The following is a 16,809-nucleotide window of genomic DNA, read 5'->3' on the forward strand; positions in this document are numbered from 1 at the left end:
TTTCTTTCGACAAATACGTTATGGCGGTTTTCATACCATCACTTATGTTTGCATGTTGAGCATCCTTGCCTGTGGTTGTTTTGAGCTCCATACATGTGTGTGTGTCATGATGTATTTGTTCCTTCATATTTTTTTCAATTTGGAAACCACTATCCAAGGTGGCGGAGTGGGACAGACCAACTGATAGGCCTACCAACTAGATTGAACCAAGCGTAGGTCCAAAACGTCTTGGCTGGCACCCCGAAACTTAACGAAATTCCCAGAACAAGTATAACAGTAGGTCCATGAATACATGCTGGCAATATTGTACAAGGTAATGTGGATACAACTTACAAGCCATCCTGATAACTTAGAAGGAGAAGCAATATTTGCAGTGGTACATTAAGGCATTCCCGCGTAATTAGCATAGTGAAACTATAAACGTATAGCAGACAGCGGGGAAGCAAGCGAGAGACTTGCAAATGGAGGCGAGTAACTGAAAGAAAGCAGCTAGGCGCCGCCGCCAGTGGAGGTGGTGGAGGAGGTTACGTTGGTCGCGGCGGTAGCGTTGGTGGAGGACTCTGCAGTGGTGGCAAAGGTGGCGGCTTTTGAGGAGGCCCTATTGCAACGCCCGTAATTGCTTTGGCAGCCAGAGCCGCAGTATGCAGTACCAGAGCCGCAATAACCAAACTGGCTGCAGCACTGGTCGGAGTTGCAGAAGCCGCTGCCGCCCTGTGGCAAATTTCCGCAGCAGGGCTTCGAGCAGGCTTGACAGTCCACCATATCCAGCTGCGTCATCATCATCACCGTGGTCGAAGCCACAAGGAGCAGCGCAACAGCTGCGGGCACATTATAACGGGCCATACTGGCTCGCTAATTAAGAGTTAAACCCTAAGTAAGTATCTGCTGCAGATCGCTAGGGCTCGCTGGTATTAATTGGATCACGCTTTCTGATTCTATAACTAGCCGATTGAGCACCCTTTATGTACCCTGCTACTCATGATCATGCTGCTATCCAATTGCTAAAGAAATTGATGTGAACGTTGCAGCTAATTATGGAGCGGCTCCACACTCTCCATGTAAAGTATGCATCCCTCCCACAAAAGCAGTTAGCACGTCCTGCAGCTAGGGTCCATAAATGGCCTCCTTTTATAAAACTAAGCTTTCCCTCAACCAACCAATCAAGTACCCAATTACATTATTATGCAGAGTTTCTGATATAGTGAAACACCACCGCTAATGTCGAGCTCTCAAATATTTGATCAAGAGACCCCATGACAACAATTATATGGACCCATCTAGGCACGTACTGGAGAATGCTTTTGTCTTGTATTGTTGTCCATGCAATGCAATAAGCTGATCACAACCCTTTTTGTTGTCCTTGCAAATGAGCCTTTCAAGGAGTGATCCACCTTCAGACTTGAGTGACCCTTGTATGCTTTGTATGCACGAGTCCATCAACAATCTCCTCTACTAAAACAAAACATAGAAACATAGTTTGCATGCCTTTCTTCTTCAGCTCTTTTCAAAAAGGTAATCGTTAAGAGAGTGCTTGCCTTGCCTGTAGAAACATGATTTACTATTCAATCGACCATTTTGTTGTGTGCCTTGCAAGATGTCTTATTATAAGTTGATTTTAAATTGTTTTCGCAGTTTTCTTAGGGCTTTTGTAGAAGATAAAAATCAGTGGTTAGTGGGAAGAAGTGCAAGCTATACTACTTGTGAACTGTGGAGTGAGAGGAGCACAGCAGGGAGGCTCCAGGTGCTTGGCCTCATAGGTTGCGGCAATTCTTTCTCTAAATTGGGGGGTGGATACTATTGCTTATCACTGTATGTCACATAATTGGCTCCTTTATCCTATAAAAAGATAGGATGAGTGTGATTCACCCACATTATATATAATATATTTACACTCTTGAACTTACAAATACCTATATTTGATACCACAAATGATGCCCAAGACTCCAGTGCTGAATAACTAAAAAGTTCGGCAATCAAATGAGAGTTTCTGTCTCATTCATAAAGCAATACTGAAATGGATGTGTAAACCGTAATGACACGAACGAGGTAAGGATCACCAAAGTAAGTCCAAACTCGCATGGGCCTCCTAAAGCAATAAGCGTTGTATAGATCTCGATGCATGAGTTCATACAAAATCTCACCTAAAAGAGAAAATTGAAATACAATTTGCATGTGTTTCTTGTTCTCTTCCTTTATATGCCAACATTAGATTTGTGAGGAAGTTTCTTGGACCATATATTTCTCGTAAACATGGCTTAGAATGAGAACTTTAACAATGGCCCCATGCCAATATTGTATTTGTAATATCATTGCTATATTTGCTTGTAATTTTCAATAAAATTGCTATGAATTTCTAAAGAAATGAGGCAACTAAGAAAAAAGTATGATACTTTTTGAAGCAATCATTTCTTCTTAGCACCTTTATTTTTGCATATGTGCTATGTCTCTCTCTATATGCAAGGGTGAGTCTTGACACTCGTACTAGTGGCATCCATGTAATATACTATAAGATGCTAGAAAAGTGAGTGATATGCTATTAAAAATAAAGACTTTGCATATGGGATGTCAAGAGGACTTAAAATCTTATAAAATATTTGTGGGGCATATGCGATGCTAGAAAGGGGTTGTTTATTGCATTGCATAATAGTGATGCCATAAGCGATGCAAAACCTCAGCCCTTCAATCCAAGCATTTGGTAGCACAAGATGTACCATTTACTCTAGAGAAAATCAATCTTTCCAAAGTTGAAATCAAAAAGTGCTCAAACACGTCACTTGTAGCAAGAACAAAAGAGCTGTTACCCAATGATCATAAGAATGATATTAGGAAGTTCTTAAAAAAAACTTTTGGAATACCTACATACCATTCCTCAAGTGTACATGTACATGCCCATCTACAATCTGTTGAGCTTATATGTGAAGCTACTCAATATATGGCTTCTCTATATATGGCACCCACCCTCTATATATACATCATCTCATGTGTGTATTCTACACACTTTGGGGTTCTACTTCTGTGTTCTCTCCTTCTCTCTCAACATGGTATCAGAGCAGTACGTTTTTGTTTTCGATTTTTCTCCTGATCAAAATCGATTTTGCAGAAACTACCCATGAGAGGGATCGGAATCGATGTGGTCTACAACTTTGCAGAAGGAAGTTTCTTCAAATTCTGCACCGATTTTGAATTATCGTTCGTGGACTGCGTACATACCTGAAAAACAGCTTCCGCGTTTTGTTTTTGATTTTTCTGCTAATTGGAAACGATTTTGCAGAAACTACTCGCGAGAGACCGGAATCGATGTGGTCTACAACTTTGCAGAGGGAAGTTTTTTAAAATTGTGCACCGATTTTGAGTTATCGTTCGCGGACTGCGTACATACCTAAAAAGCAACTTCCGCTTTTTGTTTTTGATTTTTTTGCTAATTGGAAACGATTTTGCAGAAACTAATAACGGGAGAGACCGGAATCGATGTGGTCTACAACTTTGCAGAAAGAAGTTTTTTCAAATTCTGCACCGATTTTGAGTTATCGTTCGCGGACTGCGTACATACCTGAAAAGCAACTTCCGCTTTTTGTTTTTGATTTTTCTGCTAATTGAAAACGATTTTGCAGAAACTACCCTCTAAGGAGACCGGAATCGATGTGGTCTACAACTTTGCAGAAGAAAGTGTTTTCAAATTCTGCACCAATTTTGAGTTATCGTTCGCGGACTGCAAACTACCTACGAAAAAGACCGGAATCAATGTGGTCTACAACTTTGCAGAAGAAAGTGTTTTCAAATTCTGCAGCGATTTTGAGTTATCGTTCGCGGACTGTGTACATACCTAAAAAGCAATTTCCGTTTTTTGTTTTTTATTTTTTTGCTTATTGAAAACGATTTTGCAGAAACTACCCGCGTGAGAGACCGAAATCGATGTGTTCTACAACTTTGCAGAAGAAACTACCCGCGATGGGGATTGGAATCGATGTGGTCTATAACTTTGCAGAAGAAAGTTTCTCTAAATTCTGCACCAATTTTGGGTTATCGTCTCAGACTGCGAATATGTTTGAAAATCAAAATTTTACTTTTTGCTTTTGATTTTTCTCATAATTGAAAACTTCTCAATTATATTTTTCTTCATCAATCATATATTTGTTACTGACGTAACTTTGCTGCAGAAGCCAGTTACACATCGTTCCGATTCAGTCGAGCCGTTGATGATCGTCCAAATTCTATCGAGCTACTGTTGGTACATGATCTTTTGTTATATGATATACTCATTCATTGATTCTCGTATAATTATTCTTTTAGAGATATAGTTTACGTCGTTTTATTGATAATTTCTCATTGATACCATAGTGATTTTGATGGTACCATGATAATGTTTTGTTAATACTTTGGTCATGGTGATTTTTGTTGATACCATGATGATATGTCATTGATACCATGGTTATTCTCGGTGGTGCCATGATGATATTTCGTTGATACCATGGTTATTCTCGGTGATTCCATGATGATATTTCGTTGATTCCATGGTGATTTTTATTGATACCATGATGATGTTTTGTTGATACCATGGTTATTCTCGGTGATACTATGATGTTGTTTCGTTGATACCATGGTTATTCTCGGTGATGCCATGATGATATTTTGTTGATACCATGGTTATTCTCGGTGATGCCATGATGTTGTTTCGTTGATACAATGATTATTCTCAGTGATATCATGATGCTTTTCGCTGATACCATGATCATTTATTCATTTTTATTGACATAATGATGATATTTTGTTAATACTTTGATGGTATTCATTGATCACTACATTGATAAATGTTGTTTTATGTAGTATATACACATATCATTTGTATCACGTAATCACACATTTTGTACTTTTACGTTTATACTTTATGTACCATATGTTGTCGTGCGTATATATGTCGTCAAAAGAGTGGCGTCGCGAACCATCTCTTATGGCATTGTGAACGTAATTATTTCATTAACGATGCTAATAATTTTCATGACATGTTTTTTTTTGGAGTCTATGATCTATGTAGGATTGATCAAAGAATTGATTTTATGAAGACAAACTTGGTGACAATAAAAGATTTATGAAGATATGTTTGGTGATGCCATATTGATGACAACATGAAGACATGTTTGGTGATGCGATATTGATGACAAGCTACACAGCAGATTCACGGAGACACTTTTGATTACAAGCTAATCGATAGCTTTTACACCTCTTTATTGAACCTTTGTATTCATTATTGCATTTGATAGGAGTAATGTAACTCCTCATAAAACATTCATTGTAAAAGGAGTGATGTAGCTCCTCGTAAACATTTGTATATTCAATGATTTTTATAATATAACGATGGGTGTATATAGAGCTGTGGGTTTTTCCCTTGATCCCCCAAGGGTTTTTCATCCACAGTTAGGGACCCTTATTTGAGCGGGGGTGTTGAGCTTATATGTGAAGCTACTCAATATATGGCTTCTCTATATATGGCACCCAGGTCCCCTCTATATATACATCATCTCATGTGTGTATTCTACACACTTTGGGGTTCTACTTCTGTGTTCTCTCCTTCTCTCTCAACACAATCATTTGGTTTGATCATTTGTTGTGGTTTGTGTTCGAAAACCTTGCTAAATTCTTTTCATATTCTTTTGGACATGTGCAAGTATATGCCTACATCTTGTGGGTATCATCATTCCTGGTGGAACTTTGCCATGTAGTGGTAGTATTTTATGAATTACACAAACACCTCTTTGAAGCTGCAAAAGGTTTGGTTATATACACCCTAGGGACTCCACTGATCCCACAAGACTAACATCGGCCCTTCAGTGTCACACAAATATTGACATGATTTTCAAGACATCCAAGAGAAAGGAGCATTTGAAATCTCGCCAATTTCTTACCACAAAGTTTGTTGAGGACCCTATGTTAAAAAGTTGGCATTTAAATAGTCCTAGATTGGCGAGATGATAAACGATGGCCATGAAAGTTTGCAAGGATAGGAATTAGGGTGCGCCACCCATCGTTGCAAAGTTTCATGGTTGTTAGCTAGTGTCTCACTAGTCAAGGGTCGCACAAATGCCGATTTGTTTGCATAGGGCCCTTAACGAGCCTTGCGAAAAAACATTCACTTTTGTCTACAATAAGCAATGGCCATGAAACTTTGCAAGTTACCTACCCTTGTAAATTTTAATTTCCATTGGTTACTATCTTATCGGTTAAGGGCCATGCAAACATCAAATTTTTTCCATAGAGTCCTCAGTGAGCCCTATGACAAAAAGTTCGCTTTTGCGCAACCCTAGACTAGTGAGATGGTAAGTGATGGCCATGAAACTTAGTGGGGACAGGGAGTAGGATGCAACACCAAACTTTTTCCATAGGGTCCTCAACAAGACCAATGATAAAAAGCCAGTGTGACGGTAAGCAATGGCCATGAAACTTAGCAAGGGAAGGGTGTAAAATGCATTATACACCCCTGAAAACTTTCATAGCCTTCAATTACTATCTTGTCAATATGGGATTACACAATCACCAATTTTTTTCCATAGGGCTTTCTTGGAGCCATATGAAAAAAATTGACGTTTACATAGTACTAAACAGGTGAGACAATAAGCGATGGCCATGAAACTTGACAAAGGCAAGGAGTAGGATGCATCATGCACCCCTACAAAGTTTCATAGCCATAGGTTACTATCTTGTGGGTCTCGGTCTGTGCAAATGTCAATCGTTTGCCATAGGGTTGTTAGCGAGCCCTATGGAAAAAATTGATGTTCGCACAACCAGAGACTGGCAAGATGATAAGCAATGGCCATGAAACTTTTTAAGGGCAAGGATTAGGATGAATTATCCACCAATGCAAATTTTCACAGCCATCAATTATCATCTCATAAATATGAGGCTACATTATAAATCACTAATTTCTTACCGTGCAAGGCTCCCTTAGGGCCCTATGGAAAACAACCTTGATGTAAGAAATTGGCATTTATGTAGTCCTAATCTATGGTTATGAAACTTTGTAGGGGTAAGCATTAGGGTGTATTAACTCCCCATGCAAATTTCATGGCCACCAATTATCGTCTTGTTGGTATGGGGCTCCACAATCATCAGTCTTTGGCCACAGACCTTGCTGAGGGCCCTATATAGCAAAAATTTGACATTTGTACAACCCTTGATCTGTGAGACAATAACTTTGCAAGGGTAGGTTATAGGGTTCATTACCATCCCCTGCAAAGTCTTAGGGCCATCAATTAACGTCTCGTAGTCGAGGGCTACACAAATGCCAATTTCTTACCACAGGCCATCAATTGATGTTTGTGCAGTTCGACACTGGTGAGATGGTAATCGAAGGCCATGAAAATTTTCAAATGCATTATGTTATCCATCCCTGTATTTTAATGTCCATCGGTTACTATCTCACCGGTCTGGGGTTGTGCAACCACCAACTTTTTGTCACAGAGCCTTGTGGTCAGAAATTGGTGATTGTGCAATCCTAAACTAACAAGATGATAATAAATGTCAAAAACCTTTGTAGGGCCAAGGAATATGGTGCATTACCTATCCCTACAAAGTTTCATGGCCTTCGCTTATTGTCTTGTTGGCATAGGACTACACAATCACCAATTTTTTGCCATAGGGTTGGCTAAGTGTCCCATTGAAAAAAAATGGCATTTGTGTAGTTTCAAACCGGAGCGATTATAAGAGATGGCCATGAAACTTTGTAGGATAGCACGAAGTTTCCATGCATTACATACCCCTAAAAATTTTCATGGCCATTTCTTATCATCTCGCTAGTTTGGGACTACGCAACACCAAATGTTTTCCATGGGCTTGCTAAGGACCCTATGGCAAAAATTGGCATTTGTGCTCTCCCAGACCTACAAGACTGTTTGTAGCCTATGACCATGAAAAGTTTCTCTATTCCTTGCTGGTCTGCATCACACTATCTCTACATCTTCTCTCGCTCTCTCTCTCTCTCTCTCTCTCAAACTTGACGACTCAAGTTTGAGTTCATGTGTAACATAGGACATATGTTTCAAAGTTTTAGCAATAACTTTTGTTTGAAGCAAAATGTGGTCATTTTAAAGTTTTTTTAGAGTCTAGAGGTTCGTTTAAATTGTTTTGTTTAGTTTCAAATTTTGACACAGGACATACTTTGGTAGCCCTTGTTGAGGGTGTTAAGGTTGGATTTTGGAAAGGTTTTATATGTAGGAAACATAGTCCTAAAAACAAGAGAAAATGTTGGTTCCTTGAACATTTTCAAATTCCATTGTTTTGATTTTCCATGGATTAAGGAAAAAGTGAGAAAATGTTGGTTTACATTGTTTTTGTAGAAATTGCCGACTTTTACATTGATTTTCAGAGAGTCTAAGTACGATGTGACTTTTGTGCGTCACACAATAGTCGACGAAGAGTGCAGTAAGGTGAAAAATTTTATGTGAGATAAGCATGGGTAGATTTGGAGCCGATTGGGAACTACAAGTATGCATGATCCCATACGGATACATGCATGATCAGGACATAACTCGCCGAGTTAAATTGCAAGGACCTGTTTGCCATGAAATTTATCGTGTTATGTGGCAAGGATTTGTCTACCACATAACTTGATGAGCTACATGACAATCACTTTTTGAACCATCTTTCCATATAACTCTTCAAGTTATATGGCAATCCACCTTTGTACAATGGACTAGCCACGTAACTTGCCGAGTTATGTGACGGTCTGACTTTGTAGCTATGGTGTGCCACAGGGATCAGGTGTGACACACCACGGTGACATACGTGTAACTCAACGAGTGACATGGACATCTCACGTGGTGGTTGGCTAGACCCAATCCGCATGGTACATCACCGCAACCAAGTCACAACCTGCCACCTAACTCAGAGAGCTACATGGCTAGTCCATGGTGGTGGAAATCCTTCTTCTAGGGGGAGGAGGCGACCTGCCACCATGGACTGGCCACGTTACTCACCGAGTTACATGGTGGTGATGGAGCAAAAGACATCGTGTCCACACTCACGCACCCTGACACCTTAACAAAACACAAAGTCATTTCTTAAATTCCTCACCTCACCCACCACCAGTCTAGAGCTCAATAAAAATCCTCCCCACAAGCTCACCTAAAACTCCAAACATCTTGACCTACAAGCCCTTGCCTATCTGCACATACTACATGGTGAGTCGAGTTTATCACATGAAATTACACTCGATGGTGAGCAAACAATACAAGAAAAACCATTAAATTCAAAAAATCCAGCCACAAAAGTCCTCTCTCAAACCATTGCAAAACCTTCACCAAACTCCACTTTTTTAGACTATTTGGAGTAGCCTCAACCCTAATGGCACCGATACAGGGTCACATAGTCTTCCAGAAAGCCGCACCTTCTTCCCTGCATTCCTCGCACACACACACCCATGGAAAACTCAAAACTTCCATAGACACAAGTGAAAAATTTTGGTTTTTTTTACTATGGCCGGGCATTTTTTGCTTGAAAAATACCAAATGGACACCAGAATCCAACAAAATTTGTAGGCTTGTTCTTCATACCAAGAGTTTATTTCCACAGACCCACATTCCACTTTTGACCACTTCGAAGGTGGTTGGTGCTTCGTTGTATATCAAGCACCGCAAATAGACAGTTATCGAATGTGTCAAACCTCTAGGACTAGATGAGAGTGCCCACACTTCCTACTTGCATTATTTACATTCTAGAAATCTCAAAAAAAATCTCTAGAGACAAAAGAAGCCACTTGGAACCACATCTAAGGCTTCAACAAGTACACGTCCCATCATCTTTGGGACACAAAACCACATCATGAAGCTTCCAAATGCATGTATTTACATTTATATGTACAGATTTCCATGCATTTATTCACTACTTTAAACACACCAAAAGTTGTCTATCTTCATTGCCCCTCTAGATAGGTCGAGCATTTATGATCAACCAAGAGACTATTTGCATTTGGAACCACATCCCTTGCCAAATATTTCTTCAATACATAACCATAGATTTTGTAGCACAAATGTTTGCCAGAAATCTTTTCCAACTCATATGTGCCATTTGGAAAAACATGCTTCACGTACTCTGTATGGCCCCAACCATTTGTCCCTCAACTTCTTCTGGAAAATGAAATCCAATCAAGACTTATGTTTCATCACAAGGTCTCCATTTTTAATCTATTTCTCTGGCAGCCACTTATCCATTTTCTCCATGATTGTCTCTGTTTGCTGAAAATAATAATCATTGTCTTTCTCTCTAATAATTTGCAAAAACTCTAGAGCAAGAATTCTTTCCTGCAGCTTGTTCTTATGCTCACCTTGGATTCCGTGCAACAACTTAATGCATCCAATTTCACTTGTATAGGCATGATACCTTCCTTTCCATAAACAAGCACATACGTCGTAAATTGTGTAGACACTCTATACATAATTCTAAAAGCCCACAAACATTTTTCCGAGTCGAGGTCGCACTCTTTGGGATGCTCTCTAGCATACTTTGACAACATCTTTATGATTTGATCATTGAAATTTTCAACCAATCCATTACATTGTGGATAGTAAGGAGAATAATGATGATGTTTAATTTTCAATTTCTCCATGACAACACTAACAACTTTTCCCTTAAACCACGATAAAAAATTGATACTATAGGAGTTCCAAACCTACAACACACCTGTTCATGCAAAAAAAGGTCACTCTTCTTGTTGTTACATCTTTCATAGATTTTGCTTCCACCCACTTTGTCAAATAGTCCCAGCCACCACAAGGATATAATTTGTTTCATTATTGGTCCTTGGCATCAGACCTACAACATCCAGTCCCCACTTTGCAAATGCATCAAAAGACATAATAGCTTGTTGAGGCTTAGCCAAAAGCTTTTGATTTGAAAACACTTGGCATTCATGGCATGACTTGAGCCAAAAATAAGAATCTCTCATCATGGAGGACCAACAGTCACCCGCTCTCAAAATTCAAAACACAACTTGGTCCCTACCTTGATGATTTGTTTCTTTAGGGCAATACTTCAAGATCAAACCTATTTCTTCACTTTCCTTGAAATGCTATCTCTACCATAAAACATGATATTCTCACCTAGCAATGTAAAATTTATTTCTTTTGCAACGATTCTCTTACGTCAAATCTTGGACATGCCCTCCAGATATTACCAAGAAATGCTTCTACATCCATGATTCCCTTCCTACATATAAGGCTTCTTCGACCTTTAAAGGAGCTACCAAAGCATCCAAATTGTGCCTAGCCAACTCATCAGCTTTTTTATTCTACTCATGAGGAACATGCTTAAATTGTATCTAGTCAAACTCATGCAAAACCTTCTTGATGCCATAAAACCATTTCTTTAAGTTGTCCTTTTTAACTTTCCACAAACCAAGCAACTGATTCATGGCTTGTAATGCATTTCCTTTCACAATGACTCTCCTAAATCCAAACTCAACACACTGCTTCAATTCAAGGAAAAGAGTGAGGTACTCAACCTAATTGTTTCTTTCAGCTTCATCAAGATCGTAAGCCCTAGAAAAGATTACATTACCCCTTGGGTTCTTAATGATTACTCCAACGCTTTCTTTTTGAAGAACCTTCCTGTATATGCACCATCACCCATCATCATATACACATTTGTAATATCCATCTCCTCTTCGTAATCATTTTTGTCGACTCTTAGGTACGATGGAGGCTCCCCTCCCTTGTGCACCACTATGTCCATCAGGTGAGCTTTAAAAAATTCATCAACTTTGAACTCAAAGTCATGCTCTTGGAGCTCCATAGTCCACTTTAATATGCACTTTCTAGGCTTAAAATGTTGTACTACATCCTAGAAATGGTTTGATGTGCTAAGCACATAAATTTTCTGTAATAGTAGAAATGGCTTGAACCTACGACAAGCAAGAACCAATGGAAATATCCACCATTCCATCTATGTGTAAGAGAACCCACTTACATTCTTCATCTTTCTCTGAAAATAGATTGGCTTGAAGTTTCTACCCTGCTTTTGCAAGAGGGCCGGACCAAAATGATACTGATTACATACTAATAGATACATAGAAAATTGGCATTTTTTTGTAGGCAAAACATCCCCAAGGAGTAATGAAGGTAGCCTTCAATCAATCTACAATTTCTATCAAGATTTGAAAGTAGCTAAAAAATCCATCCACGATTGAGTAGCATTCATGACCTGCAACTTGATTAAGGATTTATTCTTGAAAGGGTAGTGGTCCTTTTTGTGGCACTGTTCAAAGGTTTGAAATTGACACATATCCTAAATATTTCATTCTTCTTGGGCACAATAGCCACTCGAGAGATACATTCAGACTCCTCCACTTGAAATATGAAATATGCTTCCGAAATCTTTGTCACCTCTTGACAAAGATCCCTCTCATGAACGAACCCCAGTCTCCTAAGCTTTTGATCCTTTGGCCAGGCACCTCCTTTTAGGTCAGTTCTATGATCTATCCCTTTTTATCCTTGCAATTCTTTATATTCAATGGAATATAGCTTTGGAAACTCCACAAACATGTCTTCATACTCTTCTTTCTATTTCGCCATCAAGTATTCTTCTAACCTGCTTCTTACGTTCACTTTGGTAGGCTCTATGATTTCTTTTGGATCCTCTTTCTCCTCCTTGACCTCCACATCATGCATGTATACTTTATTTTTGAAAATTATCCCAAATAGGTCGGGACACAATTGCATCAAGCCTTCTTCTACACTCGCTTTTGATGGCGTAGACTAAACATCACCATCATATGACGTAGTTTTTGTTGAATCCGCATCTTGCACCTCCACTAAAGGCTATATATGGATCTCATGCACCTTCATGTTGTAGACTAGGGTCCTTCCTTTATCTTTGTCAGGGATGGTGATCAAGCCCATGCTCCAATCTTGTTACACACCAAGGCTTATAGGTCACAGCCTCCCTCGAATGATCCGGTAAGCATTCTCACCCTCTTGCATCACGTAGCAATCGACCAAGAGCTCAATCCTCAAGACTTTTATCTTCACAGCTGTAGCTATTGAAGGCACCTTGATTTTTTGTGGTTGGCCATCCTCATACGGATCAAACCATTCACTGACATTTTGATGCCTACCTCCAACATGATAGCCTTGATCATGGCACACACTTGGGCACCACCATATACCACCATCCACATATGCTTGCATTTCCATCTTCTTTCTTAGCATAGCCTCAACTATTGGCACCATATTCGTAGAGTGATTTACCCTCAATGATGACACCAAATTGACCAAAAAGATGTATTAGCCTTTTGATTTTGTATATCATCAAAAATATTATAGTCTTCAACATCTTGGCCAAGAGGATAGTCCTTCTAAACCTATTTTACTTTGTCGCTACCTCTTGCTACTATCTAGTTGATCTTCAACTTTATTTTTCCTTTTCCTATTCTTCTTTTGTCTCTCCTATCATGCATGGATCTCTTATTGGCCAAGATATACACATCCTATTGCTCAAGGGTAATGACGTTGATATACCTACCTTCTCCATTTGTAGGCAACAATTAAGGGGGTTGCTACTATGGTGGTGCTTCTAGTGCCCACTCTTGATGATTTTCTTCCCCTCTTCCTCGATCGGATCCATATAAGGAATAAATCCCTCCTCACTCTTTTGGTGGTTTAGGACAACCAGGGTTATACTGACCCTCTTCACCACAATTGTAGCATCTTCCATACAGCCTTTGTCTCGTGCCTCTTCTACTTGGCCATGCTTCTCTTTGATTTCTATTCATTATATGTTTATCCTCAACTCTCTCATTTGACTATCAAGATCATTAAAATCCCTGGCTGTAACGAGATGTGGACCTTAAACCACTCACTCCACTCTATCATCCGTCGCCATAGGAACCATTGGTTGCACCACCACTGACTTGAAAGGTTAAGGAGGATAACATATTGATACATTCGTGAGTGAAATAGGACATAGTTATGCTTCCAATCATTATATAAATGAGTATATGAGAGCCTCTTATATAGGCATAGGCTAGAGCTTCTTGCTTGCATCGTATATGATGGGTAAGAGGGTTCAAGAATCAGCCCAAAAGAGGATAAACAAGTGGAGAACCCGTATGCACGTTTTAAGGGGCTGTTTTGACCTCCTTTTTGGCTTCATATGCATTAAGAAAGATGCTTCAAAGGTCCATGGGTCATATACACATGCATGGGCATCATTTGGGATGTATACATGGTCATGGAGAGCTAGGGAAAGGCTCCATAAGTTGGGATAAGCTAAGGTCATCCCAACATACTCCCTCCTAAGCCTAGATTATTCAAATGATTTGCCTCTTGGAATATCTTTGATACATCTACAAGGTTCACAGAATTCATCGTGGTGGTTCTCAATGCGATTCATCACCAAGGATCACTAGGATACATCATGTAGTCTCACAAATAGAGATCAGGTTTGATTACATACTGGAGAAAATCTATATAGGTGATGAGAGGGTGCCCAAAAGTACGTATCTTCTTCTTCATGTTCTTCAATTATGTTTACCTTTACTTTGCCTTGATCTACCTATTTATTCTCCATGGTCTTTTATTTTCATCGTTTTGTCTTTGGTTGTTGTTCCTATGGAAGCAGCAGAATGGTGGATGTTCGATCCTTCCACAATGTTGTCATGCTCTGACTTTGAAGAAATCCTTGGACTGGTGGTTGGTACTACTGCAATGTATGCATTTCTTCTTTGAAGAGGTCACTACTTCTGCCCCATTTGAAGTTGGCTCCTTATGGACTTTGATCTTCATTACTTCTTCCTGTAGAGAATTGATAACATTTTTGACTGAGGGTATTGATTCCTTTCCTTAACACTAGAATGGTAACCTAACAGGACATAAAAGTGTCCTTTCAGGGTTTTGGGAAAAAATTCCAAAACCATAGTAGATCCACTCATTTTGAAAAATCCTTTCATGAGCTTATAGTTCAATAACTACTACATATGGAAAAAATGAGAAACTTGTAATTTTTCTCATCCCTTGGTCACTACAAGCCTCCAAAGTTGATGGACCAGTGCATTTTGCCCAAAACAACAATTTCTTACGGTTGATTGCATATAAATAAGAGTGGAGATTTCTGTAGGATATGAGATAAAATGCTCTGTTAACTTCAATGGGTTGGTGACCAAAACATATGGTTGCTTTTACCTCACTAATTGTTTTTTGGGAAAAACAAATAGGTACGAAAAAGTTGCATTTTTGCCATTTTGCGGACCTATCATCAAAGTTTCTACAGTCATGCTCAATACAGATACTATATACATGTTTTCTTAGTTCCCTTTGGGCCTCTGGATTCAAAAGGAGCCATGGAGCATGTCAAAAGGATAATGTATCTCTTACAATTGGAACCTTGGGGGCAATGATAAAGTGCTAAATACAGCAAACATGAAAAAACTGGGTTTAGCATTATGACCGTTAGAAACCCATAGAAACTACTCAATATCTAGCCAAGTTTGTAGTCTATGATTAGATATGGTCACTACCTACAAAATACACACAATTGGCCTAAGAAACTAGCAATATTGAGAAAGTTATACTTGCTACTCTAAAATGTATCGTATTCTTCAACAATCAAAAAACTCAACCATCATTATATACTATGCTATATAGCATATTAGGTCCCCCAAAACTCAAGGAAGATTAGCTTTGTGTTATACATTACACTTACACAATCAAAATTGAATTTGGATATAAAAAAAGCCACCAAAAAAATCATAAAAGTGCTAATTTTAGCCAAAAAACAGGATAATGCAATTCTTGTAAATTGGTCATAACTTTCAATTTTAACACTTAGCTCTCCCTACAAGCATCAAAACATGTTGAGAACTATGAAGGCCTAACCTCTAGCCATCTAAACCTCACAAACATGAAGTTTAGAGTGGTATAGTTTCCAAAAATTGAAAAACAGCCAAAAACAGGACCCGTTTTTTCACACAGTTTAGGTTCAAAAATGTTGTGCAAGAGTAAGGTTAATAATGAGATCGATACTCAAAAAAAAATGCTAAGTTTTTTTCAGCTCATAAGGCAACTTTGTGGATATATAGCACCTAGAGATGCATTTTCATACTCTTCAAATAATTCAAGCAAAATGGTCACTTAACAGGACACAAAAGTGTCCAAGCACATAAAAGTATCCTGTTACCATTCTAGTGTTAAGAACAGTTACAGTTTGGTTATACTCCTTAGGAAGAGACTTTGATAGCACAGCTACTTGGTCTTCTTCTTCAACTGGCAACTCTATGTACACAAATTGTGTGCTAATACTTTTAAGCCTATTAATGAGACTAGAAAGTTTCTCATGACTATCCATCATGAGCCCATACAATTTCATTTTGAGTGAGATATTTTAGTGCTTTTCTTTTGCTCCAAATAGCCTTTCTAGGGTTTTCCATGCAGTAAGAGTTTTGGTGGCTTCATCTCAATAATGCACGCAATTGTCGTAAAGTGCTGTGAGGATGATGCCGAGTGCTTGCTCATCCTTCCTTTGGAATTGTGAAGTGCTAGCCCCAGTGTACATGGTTTCCCCGTCACTCATTGATTTCACTACATGCCATACTTGGCCTTTTGTCATAAGGTAGCCCTTGAGTTTCACTTGCCAAGTGTGGAACCCCGTGCCATTGAACTTACTTAAGTTGTCTTCCCCATAGTACAAGTGAGTGTGTGAGAGGGCGTCTTGCCAAGCGACTCCCTTGGTAGTGCCTACTCTCTTTACAATCTCTTAAATAGTCACATACACATCAAATTTATGAAGGCTTGGCCGAGAGTGAAGTCGCTCTTCCTTTTTGAGAAGCAC

General features: G+C 39.1%; 1 protein-coding gene across 1 annotated transcript; it reads right to left on the reverse strand.

The window, feature by feature from the left end:
• Positions 1-266: 266 nt before the first annotated feature.
• LOC147439779 (uncharacterized) lies at positions 267-931 on the reverse strand. The gene has a single exon (XM_086485548.1). It carries the CDS (start codon positions 841-843, stop codon positions 490-492), a length of 354 nt encoding a protein of 117 aa, XP_086341674.1. The 5' UTR covers positions 844-931; the 3' UTR covers positions 267-489.
• Positions 932-16,809: the final 15,878 nt, after the last annotated feature.

The sequence above is a fragment of the Adiantum capillus-veneris genome, chromosome 16 (genome assembly GCF_014529385.1).
Source record: "Adiantum capillus-veneris isolate H3 chromosome 16, ASM1452938v2, whole genome shotgun sequence".
In the NCBI taxonomy this organism is placed as follows: domain Eukaryota; kingdom Viridiplantae; phylum Streptophyta; class Polypodiopsida; order Polypodiales; family Pteridaceae; genus Adiantum; species Adiantum capillus-veneris.